Genomic DNA, 18294 nt, shown 5'->3' with positions numbered 1-18294 from the left:
TCAAAACCTGCAGGAGCAGTCCTGGCTGCGAGGGCAGCACGGAGTGCCAGCAGGGAGGACGTGGCAGAGGACCATGTAGTCAGCGCCAACAGGAATCCCCAGTGGGAACCGCTGGCGGCAGAATGGTACAGAGAAAGGTGGACTTCCAGAGGCAGAGTGCAGATTCCTTGTGAGCCAAACTCCCCTTCCTTACAAAGGGCAAGTTTCTAAAGAGCCAGGCCTGTCTGGAGAATGCTGCCTTCCCTTGCTTCTTTCTTTCTCACGCACTGGCCATGCCTTTAACACATGTTCCTCTTTCTGTTTCCTGAAGTCAGCTTTCCACAGCTGACAACTTGCTCTCCAAATCACAGCACAGTTATTTCTGCATTTAACACCAGGGGCATTTGAAGAACTTATTTAAACATGGTCTCCACAAATCAAAAATAGCAGTAAGAAAAAAAAGACACACAACTCTTCATATATATATCTATAAGCATCTTCGTGTATAGATGTGCATATATATACGTGTTTATGAAGAGCTGGGTAGATTCAATGCCCAATTCCCTTCCTTTCCTTTCTCTCTCAGAACAAAATGGGTTACAAATTTAATCTTTTTTTTTCTCAGCTTCCACACCAAAAATTGATGGTGAACTGGAGGACCAGCATTGCTATGGTCTAAAATATACTGGGCTGCTGCAGACACGCCACCATTTCAGGATCCCTCACTGCAGGGGCTAGCCATCTCTCCTTGCTCTACCCACTATTGCTCCTCGCTAGGGCCATTGCAACACAGACACCAATATGGGGATGCTGTAAAACGGCGTTCATTGAAATTCAACAGTATCTTATATACCCTCCAGAGTCCAGTTTCTTCCTCAAGGCCAATGGACGCACTGTTCCACGTACCACAGTGCTGAATGACTGCCACATGTGCTTATCATGAGACAGTCCAGCTGCCTGCACCGTGACAGCCCGAATCCCCAGTTAGTCACCTAATAACAAACCCAACACTGGGCAGATGAAAAGTAACTGAGAAGTAATTTCTTCACAGTTCATCTTACAGAATTCTTCATTCCTTTCTTTATTTTTACCTGGATGTATTTAATTCCAGGACTGGACAATAAGCTGTGAGCAGTAAATAGCTCTGCTCCTTCTTGCAGACACCTTTACAAAACCTTCATGTAGGTCAGCAAGGACAAGAAGGGCTGGAACACAGAACCCAGGCAAAAAGCCAAAGAGAAGAAAGCTCCCAAATGTCCATGTCTTTTCATACGCAAACAGACATCGAATTAAGGAGTACACCCTTCCCTCCCCTCCCTATTTTGCATATAACTTTCACCTCTAATGGAGTTTAGCAAAGTGCTAAATAAAAACTGAAGCAGGACCTTTGGATTCAGCACTTAGGAATGTGTTCTCTAAGAATACAAATTCAGGTGAAGATGCATCACAGGGGAACAGAGGAGGTTTTGCCTGTGCCTTCCTCACTTTCAGTTTGATGTGAAAGGTTTTTTTCTGTCATGTGCCGGAGGAGGAAGAGCTTCTGCTGCACAGACTCCTCATTCATGTTCACAGCTACATCCTTTTCTCATTAAAACAATCTGCAATCATCTATTAACGAAGGTAAATTTCTCCTGGATAAGTTCCAGAGACAAGGGGGTAACTGGCTTCCTCCCTTCCACACCAAGAGATTAAGTGAACTGATCAAAGGAAATATAGATTCTCTTTCAGAGACACAGAATATTTGTGTCCATTTAGCTCTTCCCATTCTGCCACTGCTTTGCAATGGAGCAATTCCTTCCAGCATCCTCAGCCTGAGCTTACAGCTTATACCATGTGGGAGACTCCACTAAATCAGTGTCACCCTGTCAGGAGCATGGGAACACACAGCTTCTTCTCCACCGCATTCAGCAGCAACCAAGTATTTAAGCAGGCACGATTTGTCTCTTTTCCAGTATTAACAAGCATGTCCCCATCCCACATTTGGCTGCCTTTCTCCACAGTTCCTCCCCTTGCATGTGATTACAGCAATCCAACCAGTTGGACCGGATTCCCCTTTTCAAGGGACTGCACCTTCTCAATCCGCAGCCAGGAACGTTTTTCCTTTTCTGTGTCTTTCCCCAAGCCCTGGAGAACAATGTCTCCCCGGGGACTGCGTGACATAAGGCTACCGACCGTGTCACCAGGGAATGCAGTGCCCAGCCTCTACTCCTGCGATCAGTTTACGATTAATCCGTGAGTGCACACACACAAATAATGCAGCCTGACACCAAGGGGAGAGCCCAGGACCTCAGAGCTGAGGAACAGAACCTCTGATGCTTAACCTAAAGAGGCCCCTCTCTGCTCTAACAGGCAGGTTGTTTTACTGACTTGAACCAGCCACTGAATTGGGACATAATCCTCGCCTCCAACTCAGAATATTGACGTGAGTTCACAGGGTTACAATCACACTCAGGCAGCCCTGTGCTCTGCAAACACAGCACAGAACTCCTAAGTCACTACTACCCTTCTGGAACACATTAAAGCAGAATAACTTGCAAGTAGATGGATGGTTCAGCTCAGCAGAAGCAATTTTTGCCTCCTCAACCACCTTCTTCCAGCTCCAATGCAGTGATCTATTTGGAGGCAAGGGTTAGAATAGAAAGGGATGAAAGAGGCAGCACCTGGTGTCCATAATAGAATCATAGAATTGTTTGAGTTGGAGGGGACATTTGAAGGCCACCTGTGCCACTCCCTGCACTGAACAGGGACACCCACAGCTCCATCAGTGCTCAGAGCCCATCCAGCCTGACATGGGCATGTCCAAGGATGGGGCAACACCACCTTTCTGGCAACCCATGCCAGTGCTTCATTACCCCTTACTGTAACAGACCTTCTCCTCATATTAAATCTAAATCTCCCTTCTTTTATTTTGAAACCATTTCCTCTGGTCCTATCACCACTGCTGCTAAAGAGCCTGTTCCCTTCATTCTTACAGCTCCTTTTAGGTACTGAAAGGCTGCTCTCAGGTCTCCACAGAGCCTTGCTTCTCTCAAGTGGTTCTTTGCCACAAATTAACTGGTACTCTGACAAGATGTAACCCATGAGGTGAGCTGAATCATTGTTAGGGTTTCTCAATTTGTCCACATCCCATTTGGCTAGAGCAGAAGCTGAGACGCTCTGATCACATGGAGACACTTAAGCTTAGGTATCTTAATATACAAGTTCAACCCTAGCCTCATTGTCTACCCGCTAACCTGCATGTCAGCATAATAGCATCGAGTGTTAAGGTAAAGCAAAATGATGTTGTGTTTCTTAGATTAAAGGGAGGAAGTTTTGGCTTGCAGTATTGAGAACAGAGCAGAAAGGGAAGCTGAGAGGGAGTCCATCAGGACATCTGCCCCAGGTGCAATATAGAATAGCAGCTAGAAGAAAACAAAAAGAAACTGAGAAATGTTAATGCTTTCCCAGAAGTATTTCAACTGAAAGACAGCAGCGCAGTTTATCTTTTGTATGTATCTGGAAAGCATTTGGGTAAAGCAGTGTGATAGAAATTCACCACAAATGCCTCCAGCAAGATCAAAGCCTGCAAATACTCAGCCCTGGGAACAGCTATGTAGGACAGCCTATCTGCTGCACTACCACTGCTTCCCCTCTGTGCAGCAGTTATACCTTGATGAGTTCAGTGCAATGTGAGACAGCCAAGAGCCTGTAGAGGGTCCCACTGTTTTTGTTCAATAGGGCAGGTGGCAGCACAGCCGGTCCTACACCCTTTGGGGCTGCTCAGCCATGCAGAAACAGAGAGAAGAAATCCCTTCGGGTCACCTAGTTCATTGCTTCTCAGTCTTAAGGACCACAACAGCCTGGGAGACATCAGCTTAAAAAGGTTGAGAAACACTTAGTTCAGCTCCTAGTGCAAGGAAGATAATCCTGACAAATATTTATCTAACCTGTCCTCAAAAGACTCCTGCAGTGGAGGTTTCCACCCCTTAGCCCCCAAGGCAAGCTATTGCAGCAGTGAATTAGCTGTAAATTTTGCTGGTGTCTCAATTGTACCTCCATAATTGAGATACAAGCCCATTATTTCTTATCCTATCCAACGTGAATACAGAGATCATTCCCTTCTTTTTCGTGTGCTTTAATCTGTTATTGTAAAGATAACCTTTACAATATCTGCACCTTCTGTCCATCTTCCCTAGAGTAAACAGACCATTTTCAAGTTTCCTGGACCTGAGGCCATTCTCAGAAGCACCTCCACCTGGTGCTCACCTTTCTCAGTATGCATGGTACAACACTGGCAATGGCTCTGCCTTTCAGACAGCTCTTTGGGATATTTCCCCATTTTATCATTATAAGACAGTCATATTCATAATTCCCTATGTATTTTATACAGAGTTGCAGCATACTTTGGTTTTCTTGTATCTGCAGTTTTCATAAACATCATTCTCACTCATAACGCTTTCCATTTGTCCCTATCAAACTGCAGAACTTTTCATTTTCATTTCTAATCATTTCTAAGTTCATCATTTCTAAGTTCATGAAATCACACCCAGCCTGACTGCATCTGTAAATAAGTATGTACTTCCATTCCTCACCCAGCTATCACCAAAAATGAACAGTGCTGAACTCAGGATGGACTTCAGCCCTCCAGTTTCATAACAAGCCATTTGTAACTACGCTGAATGTCGATTCCCAGCCATAGAAAGCCAATCTCCAGCAGTTTCATCTAGTCCATACTTCCTGAGTGCACCCTGAGAGGATTGTGTGAATCAGTGTAAAAAGTCCTGCCAAAGCACTGTGGTTTCTTGATAAAGTTTCTCCCGAACTCAGGCTGCCCTAGGCTTTGCATACAACATAATGCCAAAGGCTTTGAAGGGAGCTAAGAACAGCTTTTGTGCTTTCCACGCCCTTTCCATTGGTATGATGGATGACAGAAGCACAAGGAGAATTAACTCCAAAGGAGCATGGTGAGAAGTACTGACCAAGTGTCAGATGGGGGTCAGGTATTTAACCTTTCAGAAGATGATTCAGCACTTGTGTTGTGTTTAGGGAAGGTTATTTCCAGATTTTGGCTCTTTCAATAGAGGTTCCAACAACATTTTTTACCAGCATATATACCATAGGCATTTTAAAACACCCATCAGTTTGCAAGAAACAGATTTGAAGTTTGTGAGTTACTGACTTTCATGCTAAAAGGTGAACAAGTGTCCAATTATTTTGTTTCCTTGGTTTTTTGTTAAGACCCTTGTTATCAAAAGGCACACAAATAACAAGGTGTGGACAATGTATCTCCTATAAAGATGAATAATCTGTATGAACTTAAAATCAAAATGCTTGTCTGTAAGAAACAGTTTACATGCAAAAAGCTTTCACACAAGTGCCCTATTAGGCATAAAGAATAAGCATCACAGTTCACACAAAGTTATTGTGCAAATATCCTTTCTCAAAGAGCATTATTTCTACATGTCATTTTAGCCTGAGTACCATACGTAACCATGTACCTGGTTCTGTGGTTCCACTTATAAAGATGTGCAAAGGGCTCAGCCATACAGTCACTGCTTTAATACATCCACTCATTTACTGCAATAAAATCACTGAGTCTGTATTCCTCTTTGCATAGGAGACGAGCAGATTGCAGCTACTTTCCCATAATTATATAGGTTTTTACTCATAAAAGAGTAAGGACAATGTGATATTTCAGGTGTTGCAGATATTCTGCCATTGCATGCTGTGCCATCTCCTTCCAGGGTAAGTCACTTACAGTTGCATTCCTTTACAGCTGCCAGCTAGGACTGCCTTCATAGGCTACAGAAGCAGGCATCTCTAGAGAGCTGCTCTTTCATCCTACATTAAGTGAGATGAATTACCCTCTGGAAGCAGTGCTTTCCTTCTGTTGACTGTACACTGAGCCTACGATGACCAGACCAGTCAGGCTGAAATCCCTTTGTTTCAGTCATACACACTTGGCCAGAGAAACCCTATCCTGAATGCCTATCTTACAGTGATCTCTGGCTGTGGCAGAAAATTCTGTTCTAAGTCTCTGTATACCTCATTTTTTTAATGAAAAATAGGATGACAGCACTTTCCTGACTCCTACACAAGTTATGAAGATATTGATGGCATGATACTGTGAGATGGTCAGCGATTACAGCACCAGGAGCCCTGTGTGTGCTCTTTGTAGATACCGTGTCATTTACTACCAACTTTAAAGACTTTCTATCAGGCAAAGGCAATACCTGAACACCCAGTATCCTCTCTGAAGACTTCACAGAGTTTTCTGAGGGCTTCTTATCTTATTACAGAAAATTTTGAGAAAAGAATGTAATTTCCCAAGTTCAAAACTTACCAACATAAGGCACCTTTGCCTTCATCAAAAGTTGAAGTTCACTTTCACGTATCTTTAAGGAAAACGAACCCCTTTTTCAAAGTAGGATGTTATACATTCCCCTTACAGTAATCTCTTGATAAGTTCAGAAACCTAACTGTATTTAAATATATATAAAAGGAAAAGTTTACCCATTTTCTGAACAGGGCTCTTCTTTCTTCAAATACCTGTAAAACATACACACACAATTAAAAATGAATACTGTAAGGGGATTCAGTATCTGCTAAGAAAAAACATAGCTTGAAAAAACCAAACAAGCTATGAAACCTGGAAAATAGAAACAGCATCACAAAATGGGTGAAGTTGGAAGGAACTTAAGGAGAATGGTTAAGTCCCAAGTCCCTGCTAGGGTCAGCTAAAGTATGTTGCTTAGGGCCACATCCAACTGGATTTTGAATGTCTTCTTGGATGAAAACTCTGCAGTCTCTCTGAGTAACTTGTGTGTGACCACTCTCATGGTAACAGTGTTTTTTCCTATGGTCAGTGGAATTTCCTGCATTTCAGTTTGTGGCCATTGTCTCTTGGCATTTCCCTGGAAGCTACCAAGAAAAGTCTGGCTCTGTGTTGTTTACCTTCTTCCATCAGGTATCCAAATACACTGATAAGGCCTGTAGGCTTATAGGCTGATAAGGCCTTTCTTCTCCAGGCTGAACAATCCCATAACTCTCAACTCTTCCCCATGTGTCAGATGCTCCGATTTCCTGATCCTTTCTGTGATATTTCACTGGGCTTATTCCAATAAGTCTTTGTCTTTCTTGTATGGGGAGTCCAGAATCGGACACATCCCCAGCCAATCCTTCCTTGTTTATAAGAACAAGGACCAGCAGAGCATCTTCCCTTGTTGGCTCCTTGATGACCTGTGCCATCAAAGCACTCCTGAAACCTCCTGGGTTGCTTGTGTTGCCCTTCATGGATCTTTATTTACTTTTTTCAGTAGATTTCAGTTCTCCTGAGTTGGAGAAAGTGGGTAATGGAATGGATACAACGTGGGTAGCTATCACAGAGCTCTGGCAATGGCCTACTAAGGCCAGTTGTTGTGGCTCATGCTGTCCCTAGGTTCTTTACAGTGACAACTAACAAGATGGATGAATGGTATCAAAATACAGCAGAGGATTTGTGATGTTGACCTTCATCCTTAGGGAGCTAGATATGAAAGCACTAGCACGTGGCTTTCCACTACTACAAAACTGCCTTTATGCTCAGGACTATGACCTTGCAAGTGAGGAAATGCTACAGATGTATTGCTGCTTTTTTTTTTTTCTCCAGAAGACAGATCAAGGAAAAAGCCCAGTTTATAACTGTGCATAAAAACAGCTATTAACCACAACTAGGAAAACATGTTTGATCATTATAAACTCCAAAAATGTTATTGCTTTGACAGCCTGCAAAGAAGGTTCATGCAGAGAAAGACATTATCAGTGCTGATGTCTGGTACAGCAGTTGTCAGCATCAGCTCTGTCTCTCTCAGCAGGAGTGTCTCCTGTGAGGAGTGAAAAGTGACATTTCCTTTATTTGCATGTTGACAGTTATTATTTGCTTTATTTGCATGCGGGACACTTGGCAAAGTGAAAAAAATACAAAAGCTGAACAAGCTGAACTTGGAAAGGGATTTGCCACAAGCAAATGATGAATAGTCAAAGATCTAAGTTTTGAGATGGATAATTCAAGTGAGGCACGGAGCTATTTATGTAACTGAATGCAATTTAATGGTCTTTGATCAAAGAAAGACACATATTTGCTTTCAGCATTTTTGGAGATACAACTAAGCCAACTCTGTTAGAATGTTCTGCCTACTCCAGACACTTGGAAGCATTAATCAGCAATAGAATAGCCCCAGATTGGTATAATCATCTGCTGAGTCAATCAGATCCATTTTTACTGTTTCCTCCTCCAAGGCCTTCAATTTACACCTATCTCCTAGCTAGGTTGGCTGGCCTAGGATTCAGCTCAAAGCCCAGGTTGCTCCTGAGAACTGCCATCTCACATCTGTGTTCTTAGGTAGTTATAAATAAGCTCAAGTTCAGGGCTGTCTGGCAAATCCCTCCAGTCTTTGCTGCAAATGCCACTGAGGCTCTTCTGTCCCACTGCATAATTCTGCCTAACTGAAGGCAAATACTCTCTCGACTTCCAGTCCTTCCTTAAATGCAGCTCCTCCTCTGCTTTTCTGAGTGTGAATATTGCTTAATATTCCTAACTCTGGCTTCTATACTTTGGTTTGTTCCTGCTGGAGATTGTGGATTTAAAACAGATGTCTGCCCATGACCCAGTGTAATGCTACGGGCAAGATCTGACAGCTGCAGTGAAGGCAGAAAAATATAGATGGAGAACAAGACTCAGGATATACAACAAGCAGGAGACATGTTGGGTCCTGACATCAGTGCAGCCAAGTGTGCTCCTGAGCATATTTGAAAACCTAGGGAAATCTGCAGGAACCACTGAAGCAGCATCTCATGGATTAACCCAAATTAGACAGGTGGCAAGTTTACACTAACTGCTTTGAACCTGCTCCTAGCAGTTGTTTAGATGGAGCTTAAATGCTATTGACCAGCTCTAAATTCTCACCATTCCTGCCCCTCACTGCCAATTCATCTAAGAAGTATTTTTCTTAGGCACCTCTTCTCTCTCTGTTTTTATCTTCTCACTGTTTTTCACATACCTTCTTTCTATAAACTCTTTACTTTTTCAGACTTCGTCTTCACTCAAAAGTGCAGAAATGAACAGAGATAGGATGGTAAAATAAAATAGGATGGGAAAATAAAACCTTCTCACACCTTATATATATCAATTGGATTATCTCCCAATTTCACCTGTTGGCAATATTTTTGTTGCAACTATTTGTTTTCTTCTAACTCTGCAGAGCCAGCACTGAGAGCTGTGTAGGGATAAATGAAAGAGTTTCAAACCTGGATCAGAAGCAAATACTTTTTATAATGAATTTCATCACTGATCACAGGTCTGGGAGATAGGAGGTAGGTTCTTTCCTACCCAGAACAACAACATTAAGATGTTGGAGGATGACAGAAAGACTGCTGATGTTGTCTACCTAGACTTCAACAAAGCCTTTGACGCTGTCTCCCACAGTATTATCCTGGAGAAGCTGCAGCCCATGACTGGGACAGGTACATTCTTTGCTGGGTAAGGAACTGGCTGGACGGCTGGGCCCAAAGCATGGAGATGAATGGAGTGACACCCAACTGGCGGCCGGTCACAAGCGGTGCTCTCCTGGGGTCACTACTGGGAATTGTTCTGTTCATTATTTTTAAAGATGATTTGGATGAGGGAATTGAGTGCGCCCTCAGTAAGTTTGCAAATGATACCAAGCTTGGAGGAAATATCGATCTGCCTGAGGGTAGGAAGGCCCTACAGAGGACAGGCTGGATAGCTGGGCTCAGGCCAATGGGATGAAGTTCAACAAGACCAAGTGCCAGGTCCTGCACTTTGGCCACAGCAACCCCAGGCAATGCTACAGGCTTGGGGCAAAGTGACTGGAAGACTGTGCAGAGAAAAAGGATCTGAGGGTGTCTGTTGACACTTGGCTGAGAAAGACAAGACATTGAGGCCCTGGAGGCAATGCAGCAGGAGCACAAGTGTAATGGGGAGCAGCTGAGGAAATTGTCATTTTTCAGTCTGGAGAAGAGGAGGCTCAGGAGAGACCTCACCACTCCCTACAACTGCCTGAAAGAAGGTTGTAGTGAGATGGGCTTCAGCCTCTTCTTCAGGTAACTAGCAAAGGGAAAAGAAGTGATGGCGTCAGGTTGAACCAGGGATAGTTCAGGTTGGATATAAGGAAGCATTTCTGCCCTAAAAGAGTGCTGAGGCATTGAAGCAGTCTGTCCAGCATGGAGTCACTATCCCTGGAGGTGTTTAAGGAAAGGACAGATGTGGTGATTAGGAACATGGAGTAATGGGCAGCACTGGTGGACAGTTGGACTAGATGATCTTTGAAGTCTTTCCCAACCTTGGTGATTCTACAATTCTATGATTCTAAGGGCAAGAGTACAAAACAGTCTAATATTAGCTCCTACGAGATTTGCTGCAGCACAATGCAACACCACGTTGCCTAAAGAGTGGATGAGTAAAAAGATGAGAAAGGGGTTTTTTTACCCACTCACTGCTAGTCAGATCGCACTTTATTACCTAGTGATGTGTGTCTGTAAAAATGTGTTATAAAGAGTGTAGGAAGCAGACATTAAAATGATGCAAAGGCTGGAGAATCTGCCAAACTGAAAGAACTTCAAAGGGCTCAATCTGTTTAGTTTATCAAAAAAAAGATCAAGTGTTGGCTTGAAGCAGAGTAAAAGTACTTCCACAATTAAAAAAAACAAAAAAAACCCAACCTCATTACAAAAATGTTTAATAAGCTAGCAGAAGAAGATTTAGATGATGGAAGCTAATGCTAGAGGTATTCAGACAAGAGACAAGGTTTAATCTTTTAATGGTATAGAGGATTAGCCAAGAAAAAAAAATTGTTAGCAAAGTGATGAAATTTTCATTTCTTGATAATCCCTAAGGAAGTGTATATGCTTTTGTGGAAGATACATCATAGCCAAATTCTAGTTACTGAGCTGAGGACACAGAGAGGTGTGTGAAACGAGGGCCTGAGAAATCCAGGAAGTCACACTGAGTAACGTCATGGCCCACTCTGGATTAAATTCAATGAATCATCAGCAGATATATTAACTGAACTCTGAGGGAGGAATGCTGTCCTGATGATGCATGAGATAAAAAAAAACACCTTCCTTGCGTTAGCAGATCCCAGATTTAGCCTGCAGAGTGGGAGACCAGGAAATGCATCTTGTTATTTATAAATTGAGTGCATCACTTCAGTTAACAAAATGTCAGCCCCATCTCACCGTGGCCAGGCTTAGCAAAGGAGTGAGGGTGTGGGTACCAAGGTCTCTCCTGCAAATTGTGGTGGAGCACTGGCCACTCAGAAACACTGACACTGGGTTTGCTCTGGGGCTAAGTCTTCTAAGGCAGAAAAAGAATGGCTTTCACTAAGAAATGAATACATATTCTTTGTTTAAAAATGGTTTACTTGTCAAAATAAGAATACTTCAACTAAATGCTTATATGCTTTAAGCAATATACATTAGAACATTACATATCATAGTAGGTTTTATACACGTGAATATATCATAAAGACTATGTATTCCATATATATACATTTATTCCTAATATTAAACAAGTTATTGAAGTTCTGATTCCATTACTCATGATTTACACAGGCAAAAGGATAAGTCAATGTTTTCTGAGACTTGAGAATTGGTGAAATGAAACTGAGAATTTGCTTTAAGGCTTGTGAATATTCAAAACCTGATTGGACAAGATCACGAGCGAACCCTCTAGCTGACTTTGTCTTGAAGAGTTGGACTCAATTATCACCAGAAGTCCTCTCCAAACTCACCAGTTCTGTGATCCCACGAATTTGACCCATTTGCACAGAACTCACCTGCTCGTTCATGACTGGGTTGCTCAGAGGTGTCCACGAGCTCATCTTGATTTGTAGCTTGGGGCTATTCATGTTTTTAGAAGTCCCAAATGCCATCGGTAGGTGAGATGGTGAATCTACCAATGTCCTGTAAGCACCAACCCCTACAACAATTGAACAGAACAAAGACCAGCATTACCCTTGTGCTACTCCATTACTGTATGTTAGTGAAAAACCAGTCACTGCCGATTTTAATTCAGTGACTTCAAAGCACAGCAGTGACACAAGCAAAACTACCTGAAGGTCAGTTAGGGTAAGGCCTTCTTTTTATTTTGGGCACTCATAGTAACTTGACAGCAAAGCCCAGATTTCCTGATGGAAACCTCTGTGTGCTAATATGATATCAATAATTAATAATTAAGCAAGTCTTTCCCATCACAAATGTTACTGAACGTGCCTTTGATTTTTGCTGCATAAGTAATCACAGGAGGCTATTTGCAGCAAGCTAGAAAGCACATGAAATTTCTTCCCATTTGCTGGCACTGAAAATTGGAGATTGCCTGTACATCTACTTAAGTGACATCAGACAGATTTTTGCTGATTCTGATTGGCATGTAATGCCAGGCTTCAAAGGGCCAATTTGTTTCCATCACACTTAACTGAAAGAATGAAATCCAGAATGATCCAGAATCAAGTGAAATTTCTCAGCATCCTGTCTTCAGGCAGATTGGTTTTGATGGTTTGTATTGACTGTGCTGCTCTTTGAAACAAAACAATCCTACCTGAAGTAAATAGGGCATTTAACACAATTTCCCCTTCCGTTTTGTGAAATCCAATAACTGGACTTTGGTCAGAAAATCCATTTCTTCACAGACCTTTGCCCCAAAACAGGAAAAGCTTTCTTTTTTTTCCTTCATCCTCTGTACCACAGATGGATTCAGCAGGATAATGTCATTGCTCACCTCAGAGATCCCATTTCCAGATTGGAGCTGCCTGAAAACCAAGTCATTTCTTTCCAACTAACATTACAAAAAATATATCTCTATTTCTTTCATACAGTTACTAGGTGATCATTCTGCAAGCACTTCAGACTGCTTAAAAGGTTCATGGTGGCAAGATGGACTTTAGGAAAGAAAGAAAAGGAAACTCAGCACTGAGTGACTCCAACGTTGTGTTTCCAGCCTACTGTGTATCCAAGCACCTCCAACTCCATACAACACACACCTTTATAGCTACTACAGCTCTAAGGCTCACAAAATACATCTCCCTGAAAGCTCAGGCTTTCTTTCCTTACCCAGACAAAGTTCCCATCTATATTAATGGGAGATTAATCTTCAAAACCCCACTGCAGGAGCTGTCTGGGCACTCCACCATTTTGGATCAGTTTTTCCTCCCCCCCTTTTTTTTCCCCTAAATTCTATTGGAATCAAAATCTCAAGAAAAAGTGAAAAATCTGCTATATCTATCTGCCTCTGGTGATGTAATATTGTCCACAGTAAGAAAATAAGTTCCTACCAAGAGTCTGAGTTCTGTCTTTTGGTAAAGATGCTGAAATAACTTATGATATGCCCAGGAATTTTAACTTCTCACAGAGAAGCTTTTAAAAGCTAAAAGACTTACAAAGGCTTCAAATCCTCACATTCTGTAGTTGGCAAACATTAGAAGCTTCTTGTGCAACTCACTAGTTGCATTATGGATGTGCATTACAATCACTTTCTGTGTTGTTGTTTTGTTTTTCTACACAGCCCCTGCCCTTTTCAACACACAGAAATACAACATTACAAGCTAGAAAAATAGCTGCTCTGCCAAAAAAACAGGTTCTGGCAACCGTGTCCTGTTTTTCAGGGACAACCTTCTACATTAGTCACAAAACCATCAGTTGTCACTGCAGCACACTCCCAGGCCAGGATTCATGTTCCAGTTTGCCTCCCCAATGCAGGCAGTGCTTTCTTGGTGTTGGAACAGCTGCAATTCAGAAAACAGCTCAGTGAGCTGGCACATGAACAGCCCCATAGCTCACAGAAGCAGTAGTGCCTCTGGACCCTCTCGTGCTGCTTATGTGCCAAAACTGTGGCTCCCAACACAACTGGCTGAAGTCACATCCCCTGCTGCATATGCTGTAAGCCTGTTTGTTTGAATTGCAGTTGGTACTCGAGCCCAGTGTGTAAACAGGCCTGCAAAGGCAGGTAGCATCAGACAGAAAGATGAGCATAGCCAAATGGATAACCTATTATCCCTTTCTCCTTCTGTCTGCTCTCCAGAGGAAAACCAGTAGCTCGTCTTCACCCTGAACCCCCCAGCCTTAGCAGGATTAACAGCAAATCCTGCTTCTCCGACTGTGTGGGGTAACTCTGAGCAGAGTTAATCTGTGACACGATGCTGAGGTGGCTGCAGCAGTGGCTCACTGAGCGCAGCAGAGCAGCTGGTGCACTGTGCAGACCTGTGCTTGTCAAGCTGTTTAGCTCAGGCCCCATGTTTCTTCTGCAGTATTTGTTATCTTTGGACAAGTTGCCCAAAGTAACATTCCTGAGATTGCTCTAGCTTGTTCTTCACGTATCCTGGGATGAAATTAATCATCATCAGCTGATTCGGAGATGTCCAACCAGCAACAGATGTGAGATGATGTTAAGAAGAAATCAAGCTTTAAATATATGAATGGAAAACATTCATTGCCCAGAGAGGGGCAGCTACTGACACGTGATGTTAAAAATACAGAATATCCTAACAAGAAAACTAAAAAGGCAAGTGAGGAGTGGCAGGTGTAGGCACCTGTGCAAATGAGACTTGAGGGCAAAAGCCTGGCAAAGGATGAAGTTGTGTGAGTATACACAGTGTTTGCATGCTGGCTGTGTCTGACTAACTTCACACCACAATGCTTGGGGATCTCCAGCTGTTGCAAAGTAATGGTGCTGCACAATTTGCAGAAAGCAGGTAAGCCTGGCAGAGCACAAATGTTAAAAAGGGAGAAGAGCAGCAGAACTGTGCACTGGACACCTTATCTCCAGCTCCTGAAAAAAAACTTCTGAAGCAAATAATTTAATTACACCTCTGGGTGATAAGGAGGGCCCAAGATTCAACCTTTATCTGTCAAGAAGAAACAGTGTAAATCAATCTGATCTTCTACAGTGGGATAACAAACCCTGGGAGCACTGAAATTAATGATTTATCTTAATTTCTTTAAAGCTTTTGACAAGAACTGAGTGCAGCCCTGCTGAAAAGGACTTATGGGTACTGGTGGATGGCAGCTGGACAGGAGGCAGCCCTTAAGGGTCCCTTCAAACTCAAAAGATACTATTATTGTATGATAGCTTCACTTACTGTCCTCACGAGCACGCAAAGAAAACTTGATGATACTTCTGCCTGGGTTACTACAGCCAGAGAGGACCTAGGAATGGTTCAAATGCATTTTAACCAAAGTCTGAATAAATTGAGAGGGCATCCAGGAGGTTTGTGCTTTTTGTTATGTCTGGAGGTGGCATATATGAGTTTCATAGGGAAGAAAACATAAGAGGCATTGTCTAATATAGCAAAATAGTTCAACAACTGATCAAAATCCTGCTGAAGCCAACAGAAATGCTTTCATTGATTTCACTACAAGTTGGGTCAAGCCCTCAATTTAAAAAAGCATGATTGTACTGAGGAAAGATTAGCCATACATAATGATCATATCATATTTACTAATGGCATTGGAATCATTCCCTGTAGCTGGATTAACCCTATAGAATGGCATTCCAGAGGTTTGTACAAACCATACTCAAAACAAGTCGTTCAGAAGCAGAGCCATTTTAGTAATGTTTTTGACCACATCTCTATAGCAATAAGCCCTTGTGGTTCAATACAGCCTGCTGCACTCAGAGGTTTAAGAATGCCTTTTCCAGAGAAAGAATCTAATTACATTAATTGATGTGATGACAACGGTGCAGTTGTATTTTGCTTTGAATAAACAGATTTATGCATGAATCTAAAGCTCAGACAAGTAAATCATTTTTAATGTAAATTAGTTTATCACCAGTAAACAATGCACTGATTAATGCCATGGACAAAGCAGTCTAAAAGGCAGTAACAGAAAAGTGAGCTGGAATACAGGCCAAACCACAGGGCTTTCAGCACAGAAAAAAATTCAAGATGATAGGCCTGGAGGGAAGAGGTAAAGAGAAACAGGTTCTTATGTGAGGGGGACACAGAGAGGGATGGCAAGAGGAGATGGCAGCAGGCTAATTGCTTATTTGCAATGATTTAGGAATGATTTACAACAAAGAGGCCAACACTGTTCTCCTTGACCAGCCCTAGCTTCCAGGGTCACTGTGGTGCCAATGGTTTGGGATCAATAAACCCAGAGCATGGCACTGCCACAGTACTGATAAACCTAGACATGTGCAGCACCTTCTGCCACTGATATTTCGGCTCTGCCCCACCTCAACACCTCAAGACTAACACCCTTACCCCTGCCAGAGTGTACCAGAAATATCCAAAAACCAAGGCTTGAGTAACCCTGCAATTCCCAGGCATTAAGCAGTTGAATTTCTCCATGGTCCATGATGCCCGTTGAGCCATCAGTACCTCCATATCCCATACCAGAAGCACCTCCACTGACTCACAGACCCCAACCCCCTTGTGCTCCTCTGTGCCATTGCCAGCAAGCTTGCTGCATTGCTTTAACTTCCATCCCCATTCCCTTTCTCCCCTTCATACCAAAGGACTGGTACCTTTCCTGGTCTCCAGTCTTCCAATAAGCTCAGCGATTTCCCCGTACTGCTTCTCTCTTTGTCTACATCACAGAGGTCATAGAATGACATAAACATTTGAGTTGGAAGGGACCTTCAAGGGCCATCTAGTCCAAATCCTTTGCAATATACTGGGACACCTACAGCTCCATCAGACACTCAGAGCCCTGTACAGCCTGACCTGAGTGACTCCAGGGATGGGGCACCCTCATAAGCCTGGGCAACCTGTGCTTCACCACCCTTCTTTAAAAAAAATCATTAAGATTTTTACACTCAATCTAAATCTTTCTTCTTTCAGTTTGAAACCATTTCTTCTTCTCCTATCACAACAGACCCTGCTTAAGAGACAGTCCCCTTCTTGCAGCCCCCCTCTAGAAATTAAAAGGCCACTCTCAGGTCACCTCGCAGTCTTCTCTTCTCTAGGCTGCACAGCCCTAGGTCTCTCAGCCTGTCCTGAGAGAGAGGAGAGCTGTTCCATCCCTGGGATCATTTTTGTGGCCCTACTCTGGATGCACTCCAACAGCTCCATGTCTCTCCTGTACCGAGGACTGTACGTCTGGATGCAGTACTCCAGGTGAGGCCTCACAACACAGAGCAGAGGGGCAGGATCACCTCCCTCGCCCTGCTGGCCACACTGCTTTGGATGTGACCCAGGGTACATTTGGCCTTCTGGGCTGTGAGGGCACAGTGCTGGCTCATGTCCAGCTGCCATCTACCAATATCAGTAAGGCTGTGCTCCCAGCTGGGATTTCCTTGACCTAAATGCAATACCCTGCATGTGGCCTTGTTAAACCCCATCAGCTTCTCATGGGCCCACCTTTTGAGCTTGCTCAGGTCCCTCTGGATGGCATCCTTCCTTTCTATTGTATTAACTGCACTACTCTGCCAGGTGTCACCCGTGAATTTGCAGAGGGTGCACTTGGCCCCACTCTCCATGTCATTGATAAAGGTGTTGAAGAGCACTGCTCCCACGACAGAACCCTGGGGAACATTTGTGACCAGCCCCCCCATGCACACGGAGCCACTGACAACAACCCTCTGGATACGACCATCCATCCAATTCTTTATCCACACTCATTTGTGCGTGACAATTTCTGAGCACTTCTTCCACCTAAAAGCAATGCAACCCCCACAGCAGGCCTGGCAGTGCAGGCAGATGGGCAGACCTCTGTTCCTGAAGCCTTGCTATCTCCCTACTACCAGCATTATCACATCCCACACAATTTATCCCCTCATACCCCACTTCATTTATGCACTACTGCCCTCATACCCGCTCTCCCTGTCCCCCGGCCCCCCCGCCGTGCTCTCTGTTACGATCCTTCCTCCCCTCGTCCCCTCCCGGCCCAGGGCCGCCCCTCACTCGCCTCCTCCCCTCCCGCGGGCGGCACCGCCTGCTCCTCCCGCTAGGCCGCTTCCCGTCGCTATGGCAACCGCTGCCCGGGAGGCCGCCAGCCAATCACATCCCGCCAACGGTCTGGAGGGGGGGTGTCTTTACCTAGCAACCTGCCCGGCTCGCTCTGATTGGTTCACGAGCTCCGGCGGGGTGAGGCTGACGGGGAGAGGGGGCGGGGCGGAGGCGCGGGGCGGGGCCGGGCGCTGCGGCGGGGTCGGGCGGGAGGGAGGCGCGGCCGTTGCCTCCCGCCGCCACCTGAGGGAAGGAGCGGAGCGGCCGCGGCGGGACCCCGCGCTGAGGTAACGGCGGGGTTCGGGGCTGGGCGGAGCGGTCGGGGTTTTCCCTCAAGGATGTCGCGCTTTCTGCCCCCACGGAGCTCGCATAGAGCGGGGACGCCCGGTGGGGG

The 18294-nt window shown here is 44.2% G+C and overlaps 2 protein-coding genes across 2 annotated transcripts in view; one reads left to right on the top strand and one right to left on the bottom strand.

The window, feature by feature from the left end:
• Window positions 1-17910, bottom strand: part of FBXO16 (F-box protein 16) — a 37771-nt gene extending 19861 nt beyond the window's left edge. Inside the window, exons 1-3 of the mRNA XM_048937450.1 lie at window positions 17860-17910; window positions 11793-11935; window positions 6472-6507 (exon numbers count right to left, since the gene is read on the bottom strand). Coding sequence (XP_048793407.1) covers window positions 6472-6507; window positions 11793-11888 — 132 coding nt within the window. The 5' untranslated portion in view covers window positions 11889-11935; window positions 17860-17910. The remainder of the gene's footprint in view (window positions 1-6471; window positions 6508-11792; window positions 11936-17859) is intronic.
• Window positions 17911-18082: 172 nt separating this feature from the next.
• FZD3 (frizzled class receptor 3) overlaps window positions 18083-18294 on the top strand; it is a 49966-nt gene continuing 49754 nt past the window's right edge. The window contains exon 1 of the mRNA XM_048937368.1: window positions 18083-18187. The gene's annotated coding sequence lies outside the window, so the exon portion shown is untranslated. The remainder of the gene's footprint in view (window positions 18188-18294) is intronic.

This window comes from Lagopus muta, chromosome 2 (assembly GCF_023343835.1).
Source record: "Lagopus muta isolate bLagMut1 chromosome 2, bLagMut1 primary, whole genome shotgun sequence".
Classification (NCBI taxonomy): domain Eukaryota; kingdom Metazoa; phylum Chordata; class Aves; order Galliformes; family Phasianidae; genus Lagopus; species Lagopus muta.
Note: the sequence above shows the minus strand (reverse complement) of the source record. Positions and strands in the feature narration are given on the sequence as shown.